The sequence below is a fragment of the Manis javanica genome, chromosome 6, assembly GCF_040802235.1.
Source record: "Manis javanica isolate MJ-LG chromosome 6, MJ_LKY, whole genome shotgun sequence".
In the NCBI taxonomy this organism is placed as follows: Eukaryota; Metazoa; Chordata; class Mammalia; order Pholidota; family Manidae; genus Manis; species Manis javanica.
The window spans coordinates 79,357,798-79,382,538 of record NC_133161.1 but is presented as its reverse complement, the minus strand read 5'-3'; the positions used below and the strand labels follow the sequence as shown (position 1 = coordinate 79,382,538).

General features: G+C 34.4%; 1 protein-coding gene across 6 annotated transcripts in view; it reads right to left on the bottom strand.

Annotated features, from left to right (window-relative positions):
• Positions 1 to 11,955: 11,955 nt before the first annotated feature.
• SEMA3A (semaphorin 3A) overlaps positions 11,956 to 24,741 on the bottom strand; it is a 442,921-nt gene continuing 430,135 nt past the window's right edge. For all 6 annotated transcript variants that reach the window (XM_073238902.1, XM_073238903.1, XM_073238901.1 and 3 more), the window contains 2 exons: positions 20,320 to 20,462; positions 11,956 to 18,942 (listed from right to left, as the gene is read on the bottom strand). In XM_073238902.1, the coding sequence (XP_073095003.1) occupies positions 18,487 to 18,942; positions 20,320 to 20,462 (599 nt within the window). In that variant the 3' untranslated portion in view covers positions 11,956 to 18,486. The remainder of the gene's footprint in view (positions 18,943 to 20,319; positions 20,463 to 24,741) is intronic.

Sequence of the window (24,741 nt, the reverse complement as noted above, 5' to 3'; positions counted from 1 at the left end):
CTGTATTATTAATTAGAAAGTACTGATAAAATTGAGAGATGATTGAGATATTGTGAATTAAAGTATTTACCCAGATAGTTTAATTCCAAGTTCAACTTTTGCCCAAATATTTCAGATAGTAGATATTTTTATTACATAGTTAATTGCAGATACATAACTGGGTAACTTACAGAGTTGAGTTAGTTAGCAATGAATAAGAAGCCCAGTATCTTTTAAATGAAACAAGCTTTAAACACTTTGGAGAAAATTCACCACATTTAAAACATAATTTTGTCATATCCTAATGGGAAAATCTTTTTCTTTTTAGTTGTAACTTTTTAAAAGTTACTCCTCAGTTTTAAAATATTAGGTGCTATGTGATTAAGATTGATAGTTTTTTCATTTCAAAAGTAGAGGAATTAAAGTTCTTTTACAAATTTACTGCTTGTTTGAAACCACAGCCATTTGGAAAATTCATACAATATCAGCTTTCTCAATTCGCAAAGAATTTGGGGAATCAACTCAAATAAGAAAATATATACAGCTCCACTGGGATTTTAGAATTAAGAGATAATGGCAGAAAAGAGCTGTTGTTAAGAAAATGTTCCTGAATAAACAGGTTGTCCACATTTCTCCATGTTAATCTATCTCATTTATTATTTGAATTTTTAATTACTTTCATTCCTCTATCCAACTAGGTTTTATTCTCTATCCTCATGTGAAAGTTTAGAAAGAAAAGCATACTTTGAACAAGTAAGGCCTTGAAAGCTAAAAAAGTACTTTTGGGGTCCAGGTTTAATTATTCAGTATTTGCAAGTATACTTATTCAATAGTTATTCATTTGGGTTCTCCAGCAGTGAAAAATTATAATCTTGTAATTATTGCACCTAATACCTTTTAATAAAAATAGATGAATTTAGTAAATGAACTAAATTTGTGTACAGAATCTACATGTCAAGCACTTTGACTCTATTCATGTAATTACGACCTCAAATAGCATTAGTTAAATTATAAGGACTGACAAGTGATTGAAGCTATTACAGATTTATAATGTGTCATTTTTCCCTCCCAGGGGTTTTTAATTTAAAGAAGGATAAATGTTGAAATCAAAACTGAGTGGGGACAGTTCTCCACTTGATTCTATGTTCCTGGCATCAAATTTATAGGCGAAAGTTCTTATATGGTTGGATAACAGTAATCAATTTAAATGGAAAGATTTTAAGAGTCAGTTAACTGATAATTTGTATTACAATAACATAAGAAGAGTTTGTGTCATAGTAAAGGATTTCTGTGTGGTATTGCAATTTAAAGTTTATACACATTTTCTGGCACATTAGATGTACTCAACATTTGTTGAATTAACGAGCTAAGGCGTATATTATAATCAAAACTTAATAATGATAAAAGGGAAGGAATATAATGCAAATGGTAGAACTATCAAATAATTTAGCTATCAGTTTTAGTACTTGCAATACATTTTATTGTCCCACTTGGTACATCTGCCATTCTCAGTATTTCATCACTTCAGTTTGTATATTAAAGCCACATGGAAAAGACTAATTTTCAGCCACAGCTGTAGAACTGCCTAGTTATTATGCCCTTCACACCAATACTGACCTATTTCCCATTGACAAAGTTACCACCATCACTTGTCAGGTTGATTCAGATCATTAGCAGAGATCTTTTATGCCTTTATGTCTTTTGTTTTCAAGTGTAAATTGTCAAGTAACACCATCCTTGAAAGTGAAGGAGGAATAACATGTCTTTATTTTATCCTTCATGATGCTTTTAGATCTAGTTGACCTCGCTTAGCTGTACCTAACCACTACCTATCAAAACATCACTAACTCCTTGCTTTCAATTTACGTAACACTTCTGCAAAATTTTATGCTGACATGAACTGACACTTTCTTTCCCAAGGTACTGTGAGTTACATATTAAGTACATTATATTTTTTTATTTTTACAGAAATCCAGTAGATAGCTATTGTTACTCTCATTTAGCAAAGATGTTAAGTAGCTTGCTGCTAAATAGCAAAGGAAGGCTACATCTTTCATTCAGCAAATAGTTATTAAACATTTACTACGTACAAAGCACTTTGCTTAGTTCTAAAGAAAATTGTGTACTACTAGATATTAGGTATCTACTTGTTTAATAGTTTATTGTCTGTTTCACACACTGAAATGGAAGGGTCTTTAGTATAGGAAATTTGTCTCTTTTTTCTTTTTAGCACTGAGTATTCAGCACCTAGAACCATGTTTGGCATACAGTAGTGCTCATAAAATATTTACTGAATGTATGAATGGATTAATGGATGAATAAAAAGAAATATGTTCTCTTGGAGTGAATATATGGATCAGAGAGAGATTTTGTATCATCTTCAGAAGCAATTCCTTGCCTACGAATGCAAGCCTAGTCAAAAGAAGATCTAATAATTACAGTCTCCCTTTCATGCTCTTTATCTAATTTCATCATTTTTTAAAAGAATAGACTAAATTAAAACTACTTCAAGATTTCCAAAATGCTGAGGCAGAGTGCAAAAATTAAACAATGAGAGCATCTCACAACTCCCTAACAGTTGGGAGTTACTGTAGTACGATCCGTAAAAATCTTTTACTTCATGTAAGAAAACCACACGGGAGTGGGGCTCCAGGGAATATGTCAGGTGCAGGTTGGCTAAAATCATGGAGCTTTTGTTAAGCTTCTGTGCTCATTTGGACTCATGTAACGTTAGATTCTTTAAGGTAATGACACATTGAGATGTCTCTGAATTGAATCATAAAATGTCAAACACAAAAGTTGACAAGAAATTCAGACTGAGACATTTTATGATGTGAAAATAGCCTTTGCAAAACCCCTAGATATTCATATCCTGAGAGGCCTTTCCTAGATAAGTTGACAGCCTTTTGATGCTTTCCCTCAGCACAAACCCATTCTCAAGATTGAATTCTTCTTGAAGTATGTTTTTAAAAATGTACTTGACTAAATATTAACTGTGCATAGCATCAGAGTTATGTGAAGGAAATGAGTAATCTATACTCCTAGGATCTTTCTACATAAAAACAAAACAATTATTAAGGAAGGATTAAGAGGCATGAAGTCTTAGAAGTTACCAATAGGCAAACTGAAAAGCAGAAAGTAACCAAGCTGAAATATTTATTCCTGAAATTTCAAAAATATTTACACAAAAACATTTTATATGAGTCAATTTGTATAAATATTTCAATTACATGAACAAATATTTATATTCACTTCATACATTATAGAGACAATGATAATTAATAGGAAAAGCATTCTGTAATGAGAGATGAACTCTGACATCAATGTCTTCCACTCCTTGTCCATTTCTCCATATAATGGGGCTAAGAATGCTGAATCTCCCTCAGAGAATGTTCCAGAATTACTTGAGATTCCTTTAAAACAATGCGATCTATGAATTACCATAGCATGTAAACCTCTTGTTCTCTTGGTATGTTCTTCACTTTCCATTACATAATATTAACTCCTATCTCAACTTTTAGGTTGTAACTTCCTAGAAGTCAAATTTATATCTCTTTTCCAGGCACACCGTAAGGACTTGATAAATAATTTTTGAAAAAATAAATGAGATATATCAATCTCTTCTGGTCTTTCTGGGCCTAGTGTTGATTTTTCCAAAATGTGTATTTCATTATGAATCTTTATACATTGTAAGCATATGATAGATAATTGTCATATGCATTTGTTTCTGACTAATAGAGTTCAAAGTTAACATAGCCAGAATATGGTGATATTATGAGTGCATTATAGAAGATAGGATGAGTTTTTTAAATGAGCTCTATTCTAATCATAGTACAAGAGCCTGAGCATCCACAGTTATGAGTAGAGATGAACAGGTCTCTAGCAGAAGGTGCAGGAACTGAAGGGGGGTTGCAGAAGGGGCAGTAGACAGAACTTGAAGGCTATTATGTTTCTCCCACTGCAGTGTACATTCCTAGTGAAAAAGAAGCTATGGTTCCTTCTACTGGCTAATGACACATAGAATGCAAAAATGTGCAAGGGGGAGAGGTGTTTGAGACATAAAAACTGTCAATTCCCAACAAGCCATTTTAGCTTTAAAAATAAAAAGTTCTACAAGTAATCTAGTTTAAAATTTGAATAAATAGAGGGAATAAAGTTTGAATAAAATTTGGACAGGTTTGAATTAGTTAGAAAGATGCACACACAATCACACAAACACAACCACTTACACTCAACTCTTTAGAACCTAGATCAAACAACCCAGGATTTGAGACTCTGCATTTCCAGCAAAATAATCAACTCTTTTAATCAGTCCCCTAATCATGTCCTTTTTTAGATTCATCCAAACTTTAAAATCATCTTCCTTCTAGCATCACTGTAATTTTTTTTTTGGAAAATTCAGACTTCCCAAAGGAAGGAAGGTAAAACAAGTTAGCCTTCCCCACTCCTTCCCGCTTCTCTCCCTACTTGCACTTTCTGGTATCTCAACCACCTGTAGCTCTTTCGCTTTGGCCCGGGGAGACAGCCTTCCTCTCTGGAAGTGGCTGGAGTCCTCCTTCTCTGTCCTCTGCCCTCGGCCTGTGAGGCCCTCTCATCAGCCCCAAAGAGGAAAGGATGAAGAGCCTCGAGAAAGTGTCATTCTCCTGCCATACTGAACAACTTTACAGCACTTCTGACTAATTAGAGCCTTAACCACTTTACCTAACATCTTAAAGTCATATACTCCAGGCCACTCCTCTGCAGTAGTCAGTACAGGGACTCAACAGTGCAGGAACATGGATGCTCCGCTGTCCATGGCCAAGAACACAGCTCCTAGAGATTCATTGCTCCTCAAGGACACGTCACAAATGTACGTAGGGACAATACATTTGCCAAAGCAGACCTGAGATTGCTTCCTGTGGCACTGGGTTTGGGCTAATGACATAGCTGTTGATGCTGTAAGAGATTTTATAGAAGGGTTACTCTTTTATGTTAAGAATTTTAAAATATAACTTGTTATTAAGTCATACCAAAGAGCTTATACTTGGTGGCACAAAATTAAAAGTCCATGTTTTGTGACTCAGGGATAGTAAATTAGCACTTCTTGGGTAATGACTTTATTTTATCCCTACAGCTTCTCAATTAGTGTATCATATCTGCTCTGGAAACATTCTTGTACCTCAAATTGCCCCCAAAATCCCATTCCCATTGCTCCCAATTTATCCTTTTTCTCCAACAAAAATTTAGGAGTCTGTGTTACACATTAGCAAATCAGCAGTATTTTAAGGTGATTTACAGAGAGCTTAAGAGAAAAACTGTGCTTTTCAGACTCCATGGCTAGAAATTCCCTTGAGCTTTCATTTAAAGTCCCAGCTTCCTGAAATCTCATTGACATTAAACATTACTTCATTTCCAAGTGGTTTATTGAAGTAATTTTAATAAGCCCACATGTTGTTGCTAATCAATAAACAGTTTTCATGGAGACAATATCATAAAGACTTTTTCCTTTTCTTAAGGACAGATATTCTGATTGATAAGAGTGTATAGATGTGTGACAATGGATGACCTAACAAGAAGTTCATGGGCCGCTTTGAATAGATAGTATTTTTTGCTTTGACACACAGCAATGAGTACACCATGAATAGTATCATACTTTCCCAGTCCTTCTTGAATTTGCCGGGGAAGATTATTGGGGGGAGTTCAGTATTACAAAAACATCTATGATTGTAGAATTAAAGGTAGACATTGGTCATTTTTGCTGACAGTGACCTGGCAAAGTTGCTGAAACTCTGTAAATATCATCTGGTACTTCAACAAATGCACACACGGATTTTATTTATGATGCTTTTCAATAACTCTGAACTTGGAGATCAGTTGGTTATAGTGTAAAAAGGAGTAGTGGACCACCCAGGATGAAGTGAAAAATAAATCTTTGAAATATATGGCATGTACACATGTGTACGTTGTTAATGATGGTTGTGCTCTTAAGTGTAGGGTCTACATATTACTGAGATTTAAAGACACCAAAATATTCTAAGGAAATAGCTTTTGATTACTGTTTTTGCTAAATTGTGTATTCAATTTAAAGAAAATCTTTCTGTTGGTAATCCAAGTAGTTCTATTTATAGGAAGTATTTAAATTACTATATTCTGTTCACAGAATTAAAATACTATTAAAAAACTGGAGAGCAATGGTTGAGAAATTCAAGCACTCCCTTTCACACTGTTGCCAAATTTCAGGAAGCCTAATACTGGAATATTCCAGGAAAATTCACTATACAAGGGAACCTAAAGGAAATATTACCTATAAAGAATACCTCTCATTGCATTGTGCTTCCTTTCCCCTGAATATTTTTTAAAAACTAGATAGAAGTGTTTATGTAGTTGAAGTTTTCTATATTCTTTCTTAATCAAAAAGAAAAAAACAAACAAACACAGGAAAAGCATCACTTTTAAAAAGCTGAATAGTAGAAATATTTTCTAATTGAAATTCTCCCACCTCCAATCCAGCTGGCATTGTTTGGTAAATATTGCTTAAAAAGCAGTTTTCTGTTAATTCTCACGATAATCATTCTCCAGATATGTAATAGTTCCTCTTCATCAATGAGCCAATAATATAACTTGATATTTCAGGGTCCAGACATCCTAGTGTCTGATCCCTGCTCCTGTGCCGTGAAACCCTGGAGGTAGGTTACCCATCTTAAGACTCAGTCAGATGTGTAGCCATTGGGCCAGTGAAGTCTTGAGAAATCATCCATGGAATAGAATGATCTAAATCTGTGCCCATGAAAGAGCATGAGATGCAATCTATAGGAGTGACTCACTTAGAGCACTGCTGCTCAAACACAAATGGAGACACAAATCACCTGGGGATTGAGCTAAAATGCCAGTTCTGCTTCAGGAGGTCTGGGGTGGGTCTGAGGTGTTCTCATAAGCTCCCAGGTGATGGTGATGTCGATAGTCTGTACTCTGACCATATGTTCAGAGTAGCCTGGACTTAGCAGACGGTTGAACAAAGTAGACAAGGTCAAGAGAGATCAATAGCACATTAGATTGGGATCCCAGAAGGATAAAAAGGAATTCAGTGGGAACCCAGGCCTTTGCACTGTTCATAAAAGAAATGACAGGTGTGTGCTTTTATGCTTTTACTTCCTTTCCAGACCAGTGGACTGTCTTCCCTTGCTTTCTCCAGCTCTTATTCTTTTTTCATACTTTTACAGCATGTGGGTTTGTTCTGCTCCTTATGCTCTTAAAATTTCTTTTTTTTTTTTGAGAGGGCATCTCTCATATTTATTGATCAAATGGTTGTTAACAACAATAAAATTCTGTATAGGGGGGTCAATGCTTAATGTACAATCATTAATCCATCTCAAGCCTAATTCTCATCAGTCTCCAATCTTCTGAAGCATAACGAACAAGTTCTTACATGGTGAACGAATTCTTACATAGTGAATAAATTCTTACATGGTGAACAGTACAAGGGCATTCATCACAGAAACTTTCGGTTTTGATCACGCATTATGAACTATTAACAATCAGGTCAAATATGAATATTCGTTTGATTTTTATACTTGATTTATATGTTGATCCCACATTTCTCCCTTTATTATTATTATTATTTTTATTTTTAATAAAATGCTGAAGTGGTAGGTAGATGCAAGATAAAGGTAGAAAACATAGTTTAGTGCTGTAAGAGGGCAAATGTAGATGATCAGGTGTGTGCCTATGGACTAAGTATTAATCCAAGCTAGACAAGGGCAGCAAAACATCCATGGATGCAGAAGATTTCTCTCAAAACAGGGGGGGTGAGGTTCTGAGCCTCACCTCTGTTGATCCCCAATTTCTAACCTGATGGCCCCCCTGCGACTGTGCCTGTCTTCGGTTGTTCCTCCCTTGAGGAATCTTACCCGTCTCTGGCTAACCAGTCATCTTCCGGGGCCATACAGAGAAATGTAAAGTTGGTGAGAGAGAAGCCATATTGTTTGAAAAGGTTAGCTTTTTACTTCTTTTCAGATTTATGCCCTGTGGCTTCTATGGCCAGCACTTGTCTCGAGGTATCTTTACCACCTGGATGAATTATGATACTCGGTAAATTCGATATGAGGCACAAATTGTATTTAAGGGTTGTAATTAGGAAGGAAGAAGAAAAGCTGTAGAGGTAGCATATGGAAGAAAACATGGGAGGATTGATTATTTCTTTGACATATCTTCTTGTAGAGTACCTTAAGTATGTATAGGTTTTAAACTACCACTAATTTGCGCTCACATATTAACATAATAGGAATACGGTGACATAAACAAAGCAAATCTACAATTACCATCCATCTCCAGTGAAGCCAAGAAAACCATTTAGGCACCCTAGGCATTTGTGAAAATTAGTCTATGATATGATGGATATTGTCCAACTGTACTTGAACAGTCTGAGAGAAATCAGACAAATTAAAGCAGCCCATTTCTGGGATCTGTTCATGTCCCATATGTTCTTTTAACCATAGATAGTCTATAGTCATAAGATTTTGGAGCGCTACAACTTGCACCCCTCCCAACTCCTGGTTGAGTTCCAACAGTATAGATCCGGTCAAATTCGTTGTCTCACTGTATGCACATGCCAGCCTAGACATCTCCCTCCTCATTCCTATGGCAAGTCCAGGAAACCGTGGGGTGGATGCAGCCACAACCGCAACATCGCCCAGATTCCTGTGGAGGCTTTTTGATGATCATCCCCTGGCACGAGTCCTCCAGAGAGTGCTGATGCTGGAAGCTCCTCCTCATATCGTATCTTAGTTCATTTTCTGGGTAGCCAAGCTAGGCCTTGATCTTCTGCATAGAAACAAACAGACCCTTTGCCCACACTTTGACATGCCCTCTATATCACTGTGCAGAACTCATTGGAGGTCAGCACACAGGAACTGCTTTATTTTATTTTATTTTTTTATAAAATTTCTTATTTTTGAACACTCTTTTTCAATCCCTTCACGCTATGTTAAACATATCATCAGTTGGCCAATAAATGAAAGGTGAGCATACAAGGTGAGCTGGGTTGTAGTCAGTGCTCATTTAGCCATAGCAGGGCTGAGCCAAAACACCGAGAAACACAGAGCTTAGAAAGATCTCCCAAGTAGACCTAGGCTTGAGTCATAGAAGAAAAACTAGTTCAATTTTCATTGAAAATTATCTTCACTGTACCATGTATATATATACTTCCCATTGAGTTTTGAACTTAATGCTCTTTTCAGTCACGGACAGCATAAAATACTTTTGTATAGTCCTCACAGTGTTGCCAGCTCCCAGCTTGTCCACTCGATACAGTGGTCTTTCCTGAGGACCGACCAAATGGACTCTCAAAGTTCCCATGAACGAAAGAATTTTACTTCAAAGCCTGCATTGTTATTTCATCTTTTTATGTTCCTTTTTATCAATTTCCGAGATAGTTAAAGTTGAAAGATGACAATACGTCACACAAAGAGCAATTCTTTAAAAAGAATCACCTAATAATTGAAGCCAATCAGTGTTCACATTTGGGGAATTTTTATCCTCTCTTGTGAGACCTTGAAGATCGTCAGATTTTGCTGAGACCTTCGTGTTAGTGAACATCTGGATCATGTCATAGCTTGGTCTTATTTTTGCCTAACAGTTACTTTGTGCCTCCCACAACACATATGGTTTATTTCTTATGTTTATCCTCAGCTGGCAGGGTTTTGAGATGTCATGTCTCTTTTCATCTCTACTTTTTAAAGGGAGTAATTTTGCATAAATTATTATCTTTCTAGATGTGAATTATGATAATGCTCTTTTTTGTGTGTTCTTTAGTGACTCAATAAATGCCTGTTCTTACATTGTCTTCCTGTGAGATCTTATTACCAGAAATATAATTTCTCCTATACTCTATTCTTTTCAACTTTGATTCTCATTTTGAAAGTTCATCAGCATTTGCAATTGCTTAGACTCTGTCTCAAGATTTGTCATATTTAAAAGCATACTTATTATAATAGAGTTTGTTTATTTGAGCCTATAAGAAAAGGATTACTTTGTTTTCTGGAAGATGGTTTATGAAAATGTGCATAGAGAAACGTCTCCTTTCCAAGCTTGAAAATGTTAATTTTAAAAACTGGATACGCACACGTGATTACTTAGTACAGAACAATTGGTTAATTCACCATTATGATACATTCATTAGGGTGATGGCAGACAGTAGGCCTACAAATTAAAAATTAAAAGTTGACTTAGTTGGAAATGAAGATGAATGTGTTGGAAATCTTTAATAATGGAATTTTACAAGAGGATGAAAGTCAACTACAAATTATCTTTAATTAAGAGTTGATTTTAATTTCTTTTGACAACTTCAATGGGAAAAGACAAGTAGAAAAGTTCTCAAATGAATAGTATGACTGAGGGGAATTATTGTTATTTACCTTTACTACTTTAGAATGGGAAGAGGGAGGAATTACAGGTACAACGAACTGAGACAAAACGTGGAGGGATAAATGGTTATCTCGGGTAGATGTAGTCAAAAGAATTTTTTCTTTGAAACAAGGGAAACCATCTTTTTCTCATCATTATGAGTACAGAGATGGAGAAAAGTGAATATATTTCAGTGTGAACAATGTTCTATATCAACATTAGGTATTACAACCACCCTGTGAATAAATTCTCTTTCACCTCTCTTATCCGTGGTCCAAGGACTGTTCACCTGATGGGTGGGACTTGGGGAACTTTACAATCAAGCAGAATGAAGGATTTAGAATTTCAACAAATATCATCCATAAAATTTAGAATTTCTGAATTTTTGTTATACTTGTTTTTAAATTAAATCATGTAGATAGCTACACCAAGTGAAAACATAATTTCTAAAATTGTATATATTTAAGTGAGATACATATATATGGGTTGATTACAATTACTACTGTTTAAGAATGAGAACCTATATAGGACTTCTGGCAGTTACTGACATAGGTATTGATATTGTTATGTACTGGAAAGCAGCAATTTAATGAAAAATAGTTATAAAGTTGATATAGCTATATATTTTTAGTAAAATACTAACACTTTTTGAAGTTTGCTAGTGGAATGTTATCCCTGATATGTTAAATTATTGTGTAACAATATTGTTTCTTACAAGAGTATTCATTTCCAATTGTTATTAAAAAAATAAGGTATTTTCCAACAAAATTGTTTTCACTTATAAAAGCAGACTTTATAAATGCATATATGATTCCAAAAATGTTTACTTATTTTGGTCAAATTATCGAGTATACAAAGAAAGGTTATTGTGTATCAATTAAAGTATTCTTTATTGATTCATTTAAAAATTGATGAAGAAACCAGTATTTTTTCTTTGACTTTTTTTGTTAGAATGAATTATAAATATCAATTTGAGTTTTTTGTAAATGAACACCTGACCATCTTTTCATTGGTTCGTTCATCTTCCATATTAATTAATATCTTATGTTACTAAGAACCAAAGTCAATAAACTGTTTCTTTGTACATTGTTTTTAGAGGATCTAACCTAAACCCATGCTTATTACAGTGGTAATTTATTAAAAGTGGAATAGATTACTTATTTTCACCTTATGAGGCAAAGTTGTGATAAAAATGTTCTGCTTTAATTGGATCAAATGAGCTTTCATCTTAGGCTTAAAATTGTTAAATGTTAGATCTAAGACAAGCCACTTACTATCTTTCTCTCCTACAAAGTTGGTATAACAAAATTTCCATCTCATGGATTAAATGAGATAATGGAAATACCTTGAACATTATAAAGTGATATAAAAATATAATTTCTACTATTGCCAGGAAGGCCTTATTAATGTTTCTATACTTCTGCTTATATTGATTTTATTTAATATCATCATAATAAATTATAATACAATGTGATATAAAGAGTTTCTGCTCTTAGGTTTAATATGCACTGATACCAGGTTTTATAAAAATGTTTTATAAATAATTCCTTTAAACAAGTTCAAAAATATTACTTCCCAATAATGAATATAAAGCTACCCGATATGACATCATTTTAATAAACACTTTCTAATGACAAAGAGTTGCTTAGAAAGAGACAAGTATGGAAACAATTACAAATTATATTCCAATCCCCACTGGGGGTAACAGGATATACTGTTTTTTGAATGATTATAGAGATTTTGCAATCTAGGCATTTTGTTGTTTTTTAAATTCCAGAGAGTTTAAGAAATTAATGGCATGTTTCCGGAGACTAGACTGTTGTTTTGGTTAATATATAATCATTTTAGGATGAGTACTTACTCAAACTTTTACAAGTGAATATATTTCACAATTGAAAGATTTCAATATGCTCTTTAATATGTGTACCAGATTTTATTTCTGATGCTATATAATATTCCCTCGGTAATAATGTAACCTGCTTCCTGAACCAAATAAATTCTAATTAATTTCAACAAACATAGGATTAAGGTCAAAAGTAGTGGGAAAAAGAAAATGAGCAATGTTTCTGAAACTGGTAGATGCTAACATTGCAAATTTGAAAAAGAGATGTATCATTTTTACTCAGTATCAATAATCAAGTAGAATTTATTGAATGGTATACAGAGACCTATATTAATTTGTGACATTTATCAACAATTTAAAACATTGTATGAAGAAACAAAACTATTTGAGGACTAATGAAACTATCATTTTTTTTTTGAAATTCAAGGATACAAATCTCCTAAAAATTAAGGTGTAATAGAAAAAAAATCCTAAAGTGGAAAAGCTGTTTGATTTTAGACACATAACTTTGTCTAAAATAGTTAAGTATCTCTGGAATTAGTTATCAATAAAATAATCAAAACTGGGCTACACAAATGGCAATGAATTTTAAAAATGTATTTACTTGAGGTGTAAATGCTTTCAGTTAGATACACAAAAGAGACATTGGAGTTGAGACTTCAAAATTACCCAAACTGTGATGACTTGAACACATTTCTGAGAACTTTTGCCTAGATACTGTATAAATAAACAGTATGTCTACAAGTCTAATGTTTAGATTAAGAGAAATAAAATACATTCTTTGTTATGTGAGAAAAAACTCGATTGTTCAATATAATGGTAGTGTTGAGTTGACAAATTCAAGATGCAGCTAGGCCTCCTCCTTTTTCTTTTTTATTGTATTTTTTTTTTAAAAATAGGAGTCTTTGTCAACTATGTATGCTGACTTCACTTGCATCGCTGTTTAGCTGTGAAGTACTCCATCTAGGGTGTCCACTGAACAAATACAGGCTTTATATTTTCATGCTATCTTTCATAAAGCCCCATTTGTGCATTATCTTGCTAATTAGCAAGGCAATGTCGAGCCCCATGGCTGAGCAGGCTAACATGACACGAATGGGGTAGTGCTGAATGCAGGTGAAATGTAAGAAACTAGAATTTGAGCTGAGTCAGAACAGAGGAGTCAACCAGGTGAAGCTATCTTTTCCCAACCAGTCATTGGTGGAATTCTGAACTCCAGCTGAAGTATGGTTAGTTGAACTAGATCACGATATAGATCATTTTAAGGATGGTTGCGGGAACACTGCTCAGTGCTATGATTCCAGCTGAGCAAAGAGAAGAGGTCAACACCACGAGAGCAGATGAGGGAAGCGGGTGGAAGGAAGCAGAGTGAATGACACCGTGTGCCAGTAATGAGGTTGTGGGGTACAAATAAAGCTAAATAGACCAAAATCCATGAAAGACCAAACATATGCACCATTTTGATTCACAGTAGGACATTTTACTTTATGAACCCCTTGCTCTATCCATTTGTCATGCTTGTCCCAGCATAAAAGCATTGTTCACACCTCTCCACTGCTCTCGTTATTTTTTCTGCCAGACTGCCCTGCCTATACTTCACTTGAGCAAATCTGTCTTAAATTTCAATCCACAGCTATGTGTCACTTCTTTTTGAAGCGTTTCATAATCTATCTCATTAAATTAATCCCTCCCCAGCTTTGATCCCAGAGCACTTTGGAGTTTGCATTTGGCACTTACCACATTATAACCTGGCTCTTTCCAACAGTGCTTTATTGAGCTCCTTCCTTGTGCCAACCATCACAGTAGGCACTGTGGGCAGAGATAAATTAGATACAAACCCTACCCTCAAGGAGCTCACAGTCTAGAAAGGGAGATGGGGAAGTTAACAAAGAAATCACACCTTTGTGATAAGGGTGACAATAAAAAAGTACATACAAGGCACAGATTGAGTGCAGAGTAGATGGTTAGCATCATCTAGAGATGGAGATTGGACCCTTGCTGGAAGATGACATATCGTGTTACTGTTTATTTCACTGTGAGCTCTTGAGCATGGGGGTTATGTCTCACTCATCTTAGTATCCTCAGCACCTACCATTACCTAGCACACAGGGGACACATAAGATCTATCAGTGGAATTTAATTGAACAGGTAGGAATCTGGTTCTAAAGGACAAAGTGTCTACCAGTCCAATTTCTTTATATTCAAAAATCATCTTTTTGTTCAGTTCAGTTCGAGTTGGTACTTCAGCTTTTGCCTGTGTATACTTAAATGTCTGAAATGAAAACCTGGCTGTTTCCCTTGGTCCGGTTGACTGTGACAAGAGCTGTACTATATACAAGGCACCATTTCTGTGGCTTCATTCTCTCTTTCAGTTGTAGGTCTTAGTATATTAATGTTATAAATGTTATGTAATTATGTTTAAGTAGTGTAAGAAAATTATTAGAAATCAAATAAGCTAATAGGATTTTGCAGGCTTTTGAAACAATGTTTTCTTCTTTATGGAAACATGCACTTTGTGAACACTGACATTGTCTTTAAATAACTATTACAAACAAAGTTAAGATTAAAAGCACGGATGTCTTTCCCTTAGGCCAGTTTGTATCTAACACATTATAACACAATAAGATGACATTGAGTCCTACTTGTTAAGTATGTGTTTGAAGCCATGAGACTTGAGAATTGAATTCCATTAGTAGAATACAAATTGTGCTTAAAAAGTGAATTCATAAAACAAAGATTTCAAAATGTTATACTATAAACTCTGTATTAATAAAATGCTTATGACTTTCAAGCATGGCAATTTGATTAACAATTATCAGGCATCATTGTAGATACTAAATGAAACTAAAATGATTGTGATTAATGACACAACATAGAATTTCATCCTCATATTTCTTTTTTAGAAAGGACATAAAAGTAACAATATTTAATTTAAAGGGCATAAAAATTCACAACATCACAATATGGAACCCAGTTTGTAGATGACTGCAATGAAGAAATCTGCTAGCTGATTATGTAGTGACCTAACTCTGGCTTTCAACAGTTTCTAAACTTAGGTTCCTTGACGCCATATGCTAAAGGGAACAGTAAAGACATCTGAATTCAAATATTTTGAAGAAATGTGTATTTAGCAACTGAATACATGCTAAAAGGAATAATTTACAGCAGCAGTTTCATTACATTTTTCTCTCCAGTTGTTCAGTTCCCATCTGAAATGCAATGATAAATACAGATATGGAACATATTTACCTGCAAAAAACATGCTTATTTGAATGGGCACATATCTTTTGCCCTGAAATAGCACACAAACCACCTTGTTAGTTGTGTGGAAAAATTTTTCATTTTAGGATGATGTTGAAACACACTGAAATGGAGTACCTATAAAAAGCTGCATTTTACACTGTTCTTCCTCTTCTTTTCAAAATTATTTACATCTCTTTGCCTAATGTGTAGGTAGCAAAAATATGAAACACATACCATTGGAAAAAATCACTAAATAATACATAAAAAATAGCAATAAGTGTGCATTTACATGCATTTACATTTTACATTTGATTTCAGCTGGGCCATAATTTCTATGCTGGGATGTACCTTTTTTCCTGCCTTAAGATTGAATTTCTGGGAGAAATAAAGCATAACTTGTATCCAGGTTTTAGGAATTAGCTATAGGTGTGTATGTGTTTCTAGAACTATATAGTCTGTCCCTTTTGCCGAACTGGAAACAAAATGCTGAAAAAAGCAGCACACAATTGGAGTTGTTAAAACAAAAAATATTTTGTTAAAAAAAAAAAGAATTTGTTTAAGGTCACATATGTCTCTTAACAAAGTTTCAACTCTTATGATACATGCAAATATCAGTCTATTAAGACTTATTAAATGGGAATTATTTTTCATGCAAACTGATCCTTTGCAATTCATATTGGCAGAAGATTATGATGTCATAGGAGTTATTTACTTGCAAGTTTTATCTATAATTTTCTTCGAAAACTTAGACCTGATGATTTATAAAGATATGCCAGTAGATCTGTTTCTTTTTAACTGAAGTCTAAAATTTCTTTCTCTGGATATTTCTTAATACCAAACAAAATGCACTGAGATATTGGAAGGCATCCCTGAAGTTATAAAATCTCTATTCTTTCAAATCCTTTATTTTTGAGGATGAATAAGAAATAGGATACTTCTGTTATTGCAAATAAATTTGTTTCAGCTGCAAATTTAGAATGAAATGCAATGAATTTTAGCACAATGAAGATATTCTATGACCTTTTTAAAAGAATTATCTATTTTTGGAGCACTCTTTCTGCTCTGATTTGTATTTCAAACACTTTTTTTCTCTACAGGAGTGTCTTCTTCAAATAATTTTAAGTTCAGCTACCACTTGGGGTGTACTTCTGAAAGTAACACTGTATTAATCAATGGAGTCTAAAATTGAATGTAGACTATTTTTAGGCTTTCATTTGAAAAAGCATCAACAAATTGTTTATTCAAAGTAATCATTAAAACTGAAACATGAGCTTCCATCTGTGAAATATTTCAGCTGAGAGAGAGTTTTTTTAAAAATTCACTGTAGTCTGAGGTGAGAAATCAATGTTAAGTTAATTAGAATCCCAAGAAACTAGACTTAGAATTTCAATGTCGCTTTCATTAATTATAATAAAATGTTTCTTTTGCGTTTTTGTGCATGATGAAGGACTTCGCGGTGGATACCTGGAAAGGTGAGTGCAGAGCAAAAGCAACTGTATTGTAATGCTGAAGGTCTTGTACATCTTGAATTCAAAGATTCTCAAGGAATAATTTTAGGATAACAAAGCAAGCAAGCCCTTAATTAACAATCTTTTACCTTATTTTATAAGTTGTTGCAGGAGACAAAGAGTTTCATATGCTCTAAGTGTGGGTTGTGTCCTGGAAAACAGTTTGTATAAAAATTGCACCCATCAATGTAGAAAGAGGCATATATTCTTTAGACCAATAGTTGTTTTAAACAAGATGAAACAGGAGGCAGTGGATACAGATGTAAGCAGAAGTGGGATATTTTCTTTAAGATGTTGTCTGAATATTTCTGATTTCTCCCTTTTCAGAAAAATTAAGTTTTTAAGTTTTGAGAAAAAAAAGATGTAATTCCTAATGGAATCATGAGAGAGTTTTTATGTCTCCAATATCAGGCAGGAGTTCAAGCACAGAATTGAGAGATCTCCTATTCACATTATATTAAGATAATGCTTATTATTTTCATGAAATCTGCAGTTCTTTTTCTCCTCATTGATCCATTAGGAACAACAAAATGCATTTGACATATCAATATGTTTCCTCCCTTTTTTGCCAGTTAAGTGCTGTTTTTCTAAGGATATTATGCAGGTTAAAACTAATTTAGGTAATACTTAAAGAATGGGAGGTGTTATTTGTTTGAATTTTCAGAGAAATAGAGCATAACTTGTATCCAGGTTTTAGGAATTAGCTATAGGTGTATATGTGTTTCTAGAACTATATAGTCTGTCCCTTTTGCCGAACTGGAAACAAAATGCTGGAAAAAAGCAGCACACAATTGGAGTTGTTAAAACAAAAAGTAAAGTATATATCACAATAATTGTAATTTAAGACAAAAACCTACTCTAGCTTAGAAAAGAGCTCGTTTTTACTGCATATTTGTCATAGTACATTTAAATTATAGTTTTAATAAAATACATCTTTAGATCAAAGCTGAAAGAAGACATCAGTAGTAGATCAGTGTATTCCATTTTTCTTCTGGATGATGGATGGTTTATGTTTTTTATATTTCCACAGACCATTTCATTCAGGATCATTTTACTCCTCCAGTACATATAAACACGAGTGCTGGTAGACAGAAAAATAGCCTTGAATCCAACCACATTTTGGAATATTCATCAGCTTAGGAAACCCATGCAGTTTATTTTAAACTTTTAGTTCAAGAAAATGGCTTTGCTGATGCAGTTTTTCTTCTTTAGATGGCAGTATGGCAAGTGACTTTTTTATTTCTCAGGCAAAGAAGAAAGCGAAACCTGTACAATGAAATCTCGTAGGAAACATTAAGTCTGCTCAAGTGAACATCTGCGTTCACCTGACCTCTATTAGGTGTTGGTACGAGGAAGAAAGCCTGTTAGGAAAGTTACTCATGGACTTAATTTATAGTTGGCGGACCTCAGTTGCATTTCCCACCATTGTAAACATCCACATAATGCCATGAAAAAAGTTTATGTATATTGCATTTTTCCAGTTATTGTCTAGGCAAGTTTCTACTTGTTTGAGGTTTCTAGAGGTAATGCAGCTCAGACACTCCTGGGTGCCCTCTCGAATTCGTGGGTCCTCCTGTTTCTACCTTTCTTATTTTCCTGTAAGTGCTTCCATTTGTTGCTGCTCCCCTGGGAATGCCCTGGCCTTTGCCGACGCTGTTTTCGGTCCCTTTTCCAAACCTGTTCACAGAACTCATCCATTGTGTTCAGGTTGGGGTGGTTGATGAGCTGCATGAAGTCTCTGTACCAGACCTTCTGGCTAGGTGTCATGCTGTTGGACATCTCTTTGGTTTTGGGGCCATCTCCATCTTCATCTTTATGGAGAAGTTCTTCCAAATGCTCTGTGTCAATGACTTCCAGGGTCACTTTCAGAAGAGTTTGCATGAATCCATGTTCCACGGCATGACAGAGGTAATTGCCGGAATCCTTTCGCTGTAGGCTACGCAGTAGAAGTCCTTGTTCTGTTCTGATGATGTGATCATCTATTCTGATCTAGCAGAAGAAAAAAAAGTAGTAAAAATATACACGTTTAAAAGAAATATGTCTTGAAACTATGTCTCAGTAACAATTAGACTGTGTTGAGGAACATTTTAACAGTTAATAACATTTCTAGCTTAAGAGAAATGATAGCATCTTCCCAGCAGGGAAAAGAATTATCAATCTCTGTCAGTTGTTTCTAAGATGCACTGCAAAATACTGGTTGTCTATTGTTTTTCTATTGTTGTAATAGAATTTCTCATAATAGCAATTTAAAGTGTTCAATGCAATGGGAGGAAAGGACAAAGATATGGAAGGTATACAAATATAGGATAAAGTTAACATTAAATATTGGAATTAGAAATATAGAACCCTGACTGTAGAAAACAAGGCAGCATTAACATGAACTTTTGATGAGATTTGAAAAAATACAACTAAAATAATTAGCAGTTGAGCAAGCAGAAAAAAACATGCGGTTATATGTTCAATAATTATTTTTCAATTTCCTAAGTCTCAAATGTGACAAAAATATGAAGATACGCTCTTGAATATATCCAACCTCACTTATATTTTGAATACAGTTTACAATAGAGAACTCTGAAACCCTAACCTGGTAATGTACAGAATCAACCTTGACATTTGTATGATGTGAATAGATATTTAAAGACTGCTTCAAATGTCAAAGAAGAAAACAAGAGGGTTTTTACCTTTTTATTCATATTATGTTCATAAAGCTGCCTGCATATAATGCATTTACAAATTGTCTACATAGTCTGATTACCCTTATTTCTTTTCAATAGCTTTAAAGGCTCAGAGTTGTCATTGAGATTTTCTGTATACAATTCTTTAATTTTTTAGAGGAATAAGTGGATCTATTAAGGATGAAGACCTATCTGATGCTACATGCATAGTTCATATAAGAGTAATTAGTGGGACCTCAGACCCTTCATCCTAAATCTACTACTCTCATTCCTAAACTTCCTCTCCCTTGAGGAGGAGGTTAATGAAGAAAGGAAAACATGTTTGTATAGCAGAATTAATTAAACAAAAGTTAAAATTAGTACAGGATTTTATTTTTTTTTCACACAAATATAAATAATATAATTGCTCTGTAGGTAACTATGGGAAGAAAAAGAAAGACTAAAATATATTCCCAAAAAGCTTCTAGGACAAAACTCTTACCAATTCACCATCCTTTCTCCAACTCCTAGCACGAAGTCCATCTTATGGTCAGCATTCAGTGTGTGTTTATTTAAGGAATGGGCTATTGATGGGCTAAGAAAAGGATTAAGATTCACAGTACTTTGGTCCCCCCTTAAGTCAACCAAGCTGGGGTCACTTAACAGCATATGTTATTAGATGGAAATATTCTAGTCAATTTCATTCCTATACCTCTTCTTTTCGCTCTTCATTTCGCCTCTGGAATTGCCAATAGACTAGAGCTCGCTGTGATTTTGGGCTGCATTCCAGGAACGTGCTACTATTTTCCACTCCATAGATGATTCTTTCTTCAAGGCTGTGGCCATGATGATTATCTGGAGGATGACAAGGAAATGAAACGAGAAACGTTAGAGAAGTAAATTCAGCTTTCCAAAGTATTAATTTGGTAATTCAGGAGTTCAATTTGTTGCCAAGTTAGAAATCTTTTCCAAGTTGATTGAGGTTGGCAGCAATGTCAAGGATGTAAGGTTTCAGAATGCAAGGGCCTAAGTAGACAAATCATTTTGGTATGGGTTATATAAAGCATACACAGAGGTTTGTCTACTAAAAATAGCATTATATTAACAAAATCAGCCATGTGTGTAGTATATGTATACATCTTTATATGCCAGTATAATCCTCTCCATGAAATTGTCACTATAAACTTCTATGTTCTGACTAATGGGCCCAGTACATATTGTACTATTTTCTAACAGAAAAGCTACTCATCTGGGCTTTTGGAAGCAAGAATCTGTTTCTGAGAAACCATTTTGCCTCTCCATGTTTGTTTTTCATCCGTAAAATTAAATTCACCAACCAATAATATTTACCTACTGTTTTACAGAACATAGAGTTCAGGAAGTTTATACTCCCCACCAAAAACCCCTAAATAATCCACACATCTGTTCTGAAGATCAATTGGTGTGAAATGTTTGGGATGGCTCAGAAGAAAGATGCACAATTATAATGCAATGTGGTTTCAGTTGTCTTTATTTTAAAATGACATATCGTTTATTATTTTCAAGAATTAGGCTAAAGAATATGGCAAAAGTATATAATACAATGCAGCAATAAGAAGACCTGTTTCCTGGTTAAGTTTCTATTATTTTACCCTTTATGTAACCCCCTTCAATGTGGTAAATGAAACACAGTTAAGATCAAAAGTACAACACAGGGACTCTAGGTAAAACTCATTTAGAGAAAAAAATTCCTTATTATCTTGTGTAATCCTGTTTCCATTATGACATCCTGTACAATCTGGAACTCATTAATTTTAAAAATAATAAATATATCCTCACATTCATAGAGGTCTGACAATGGAGACAAATGAAAAACTTTTGTCTCTACTTCAAACTCAGCTAGATTCTTAATTAAAAATAAAGCTTCCCCCCTTTTTTGACATCACTTTGACAGTTTTACTCTCATTCTCATCAACTGAATACTTTTATCTGTCACAGACAATATGTTTTGCTCTCACTGTCCAAAATCCTGCTTCTATTCAATCCTTGAACATGGCCTATGTCAATAATCTCCTGTCTCACCCTGCATATGGTCCACCTCCATTTGCTATTTCCAGGGATGTCAACCCCAGAGCTTTCTCCTCTACTGCCTTAGGTGTTAAACAAAACTCCTCCAATATTGGGAAGCATCTGTCCCTTCTTATTTAAAAGATCAGTCCCTAGGAAATAGAAAAAACAGAAAATGACTGAAATGCGAAAACAATATATTTAACTGATTCTGAGTCACATCTTTTTGCACATTGGAGATACATATCTTGGTGTGTCAGCATTTACATTGACTATGGTAGTGTTTTTCTTTTCCATCTGAAATTCTTAGGGCATCTCTGATTGAAATAGATATGGCACATGTTGCTTTGCTAGTTTGCAAGACATCTGATTCCATGGATAGAGATGAACTGAATCTCTAGGCCCAACAGGGCTGGAAAATCTGTGATTCAAGTGTTACTATGAATAATTAGAATGCCTTATCAAAGAGGTCAATGGAGTTTACACTGAATACATTTTTTTCTGCTAATTGCTATATAGTTTAAACTTTGATTTAGAAAGCTTTCATTTGGAATATTATTTAGCCTTAAAAAGGAAGGAAATCAGCAATACATAACAACATGGATGAATGCTGAGGACATAGTAAGTGAAATAGCCAGTCACTGAAGAACAAATACTCTATGATCTGACCTATATGAAGCATCACAATAGTCAAATTCCTAGAAGCAGATAGTGGGATGGTGGTTGCTAAGGGAAGTAGGGAGCTCCTAATCAATGGTTATAAAGTTTCAATCATACAGGATGATTAAGATCTTAAGATCTGCTGTATAACCTTGTGCCTATAGTGAACGATACTGTATCATACACTTAAACATCTGTTAAGAGAGTGGATCTCATGGTAAGTGTACTTGCTCCAACAAAATAAAAAATGTTGAAAAATGTTTTTGGTTTAAAAAAAGAAATGCTTTTACTTTCAGGAAGAGACTTTTCATTCAGTCTCTACATGTTAACGAATTATACACCATATGACAGCATAACATAGGAAAATCCACTGGATTTAGAAACAAGCAACATGGCAATCCACCAGTATCTTCTGGCTTACTAACCTTGCCTCCCAGACCTACTTTTCTAATAGAAATCTATGATAATAACTGACTTGTCTCTCACTGAATCCAAGTTACTATTACATGGATATCTCTAGTAATTTAAGGTATAAGTCACTGTTCCACAGAACTGTTTAAATCCTTCAGTACATTCCTTAACAGAGAGCTATGGAGAGCAATGCAATTTGTATAATAAGAAACAAGAGAGTTTAGTATAAATGTAAGGTCATTAGGCACACTTAAAAAAAATCATTGTCTAAGTTGTTTTCTCCCCAATTAATTTAATCATTCCATCTGATTCATATGGAGCTTTCTGATAACCTTTCTTATAGTCCTGGGAAACCTGCTCAGTTTTTAGTTTCTGTTCAAGACTCCTCTGCTGACAGCAAACGTTTCCCAATGTACAGGAAAAAAAAAAAGAATTCCCTTAGTAGAAAATCTTTTTCTCATATTTAAAAAATATTTCATTTTATCTGCTACATATCTTTAGTAGAAGCTAATATAAGATGATTTTGATTTAGCCATGCATTTAGTTTAATAGCAATAGCTTAAGTTTAACCTAGCAACAGTTTTTAGCTTAACATAGCAATACATGGACTTCTTCAAGATCCTCATGACATGCAGGTACTTTTCCACCTGAATAAAATAGTAGTCAACAACTAGCAAATTTGGTTCATTGGCTTGGTGCCTTTAGTCTGTCTTGATAACTAATAATGCCAAAACCGTAAGGGCTCATTCTCCTCTTAAGTTGGCTCTTTGTTTCTTTCCTTTGTCCAAATAATATAGCAAGAGTAAATCTAGTAAGTAAGCCGTGAAGTCCTGTCCTGTTACCTATCAATCATAGCCATCATTGGAAATACTACTGTCTTTGGTTTGAAATTCTCCTGTTTTATGTTCTGTTTAGGTTCTGCTGCCATCAACAATAACTGCAAAAACTAAATTTCCACTAAATGCAGCTGTTTCTGTTAATTCCTCTTCAGTAGACTGCTTCTATCAGCAACTTCTAATTTAGGGTCAAGTCAACTTTTCATTTAATGTTTAAAAATAGGTGACTTCAGTCAAGCATTCACATATTTGGGTGCTCAGACGTAACAACCTGTAAACATTTTTTTCTGTTAATTTCCCCACACCTGACACTTTATAAACAGATACCCAATAAATATTTTATAAAGAACTATTAGAAGCCACACAATAACTATCCACTCCCTTTCTTGACCCTTCTACCCAACAACATGAGTAAATTTTGTACAACACAGGAAATATTAGAAGTCCAGTAACAATGTGTTTCTCTTTCCTTTTTTCCTTCCTTTCTTCTCCCTTTCCCCAAATCTCTCTTTGCTCTCACTTTTTCCCTCAAAAATTTTTTACAAATAGAAACAATATATATTTAAACAAAGAGCTCTGCACAGAAATGGTAACATAGTGCAGCTATACTCTATTTTTCAGAACACACATTATTGAATTCATAATTACTCAATATACATCAAAGGCTCAAGTGAGAAATCATTTTCCTAAAGGATATGAAATCTTGCATATTCAGGTTAAGCATAATCTAAAATCCCTTTCTGGAGTAAACTAGTTAATCTGAGAGAAGTTTCCATGGAACACATTGTGCTAATATCGGGAAATAATTGATTTTACTGAATTGTGCTGGTGGGGTCCCTCTGACCTACGTTGAGGGGGCCCATAAGCAATACTCTGCTTTGCTCACTATGTGCATGTCACAAAGTTGACAAGGATGGTGTTCCACGGCCTTGCAGTGTTTTCTTGATGCTCATCTTTGGGAAATTTTTCTTTCAGATGTTAGCTTTTAGGAATTATGGAATTCTCTTGAAAAAGTAAGCTTTTTAAGTGAACTTTGTGATTCATGAATTGATATTTTCCCCTCTACATCAGGTAACAAAACCTGTTAGACAAATTTATTTCTTACCCTGATAACTTCTTGGTAAATATGTTCTTCCTACATGTGTGATTTTGTTCTCTGTCAGCATACTGGCTTTGCCTGT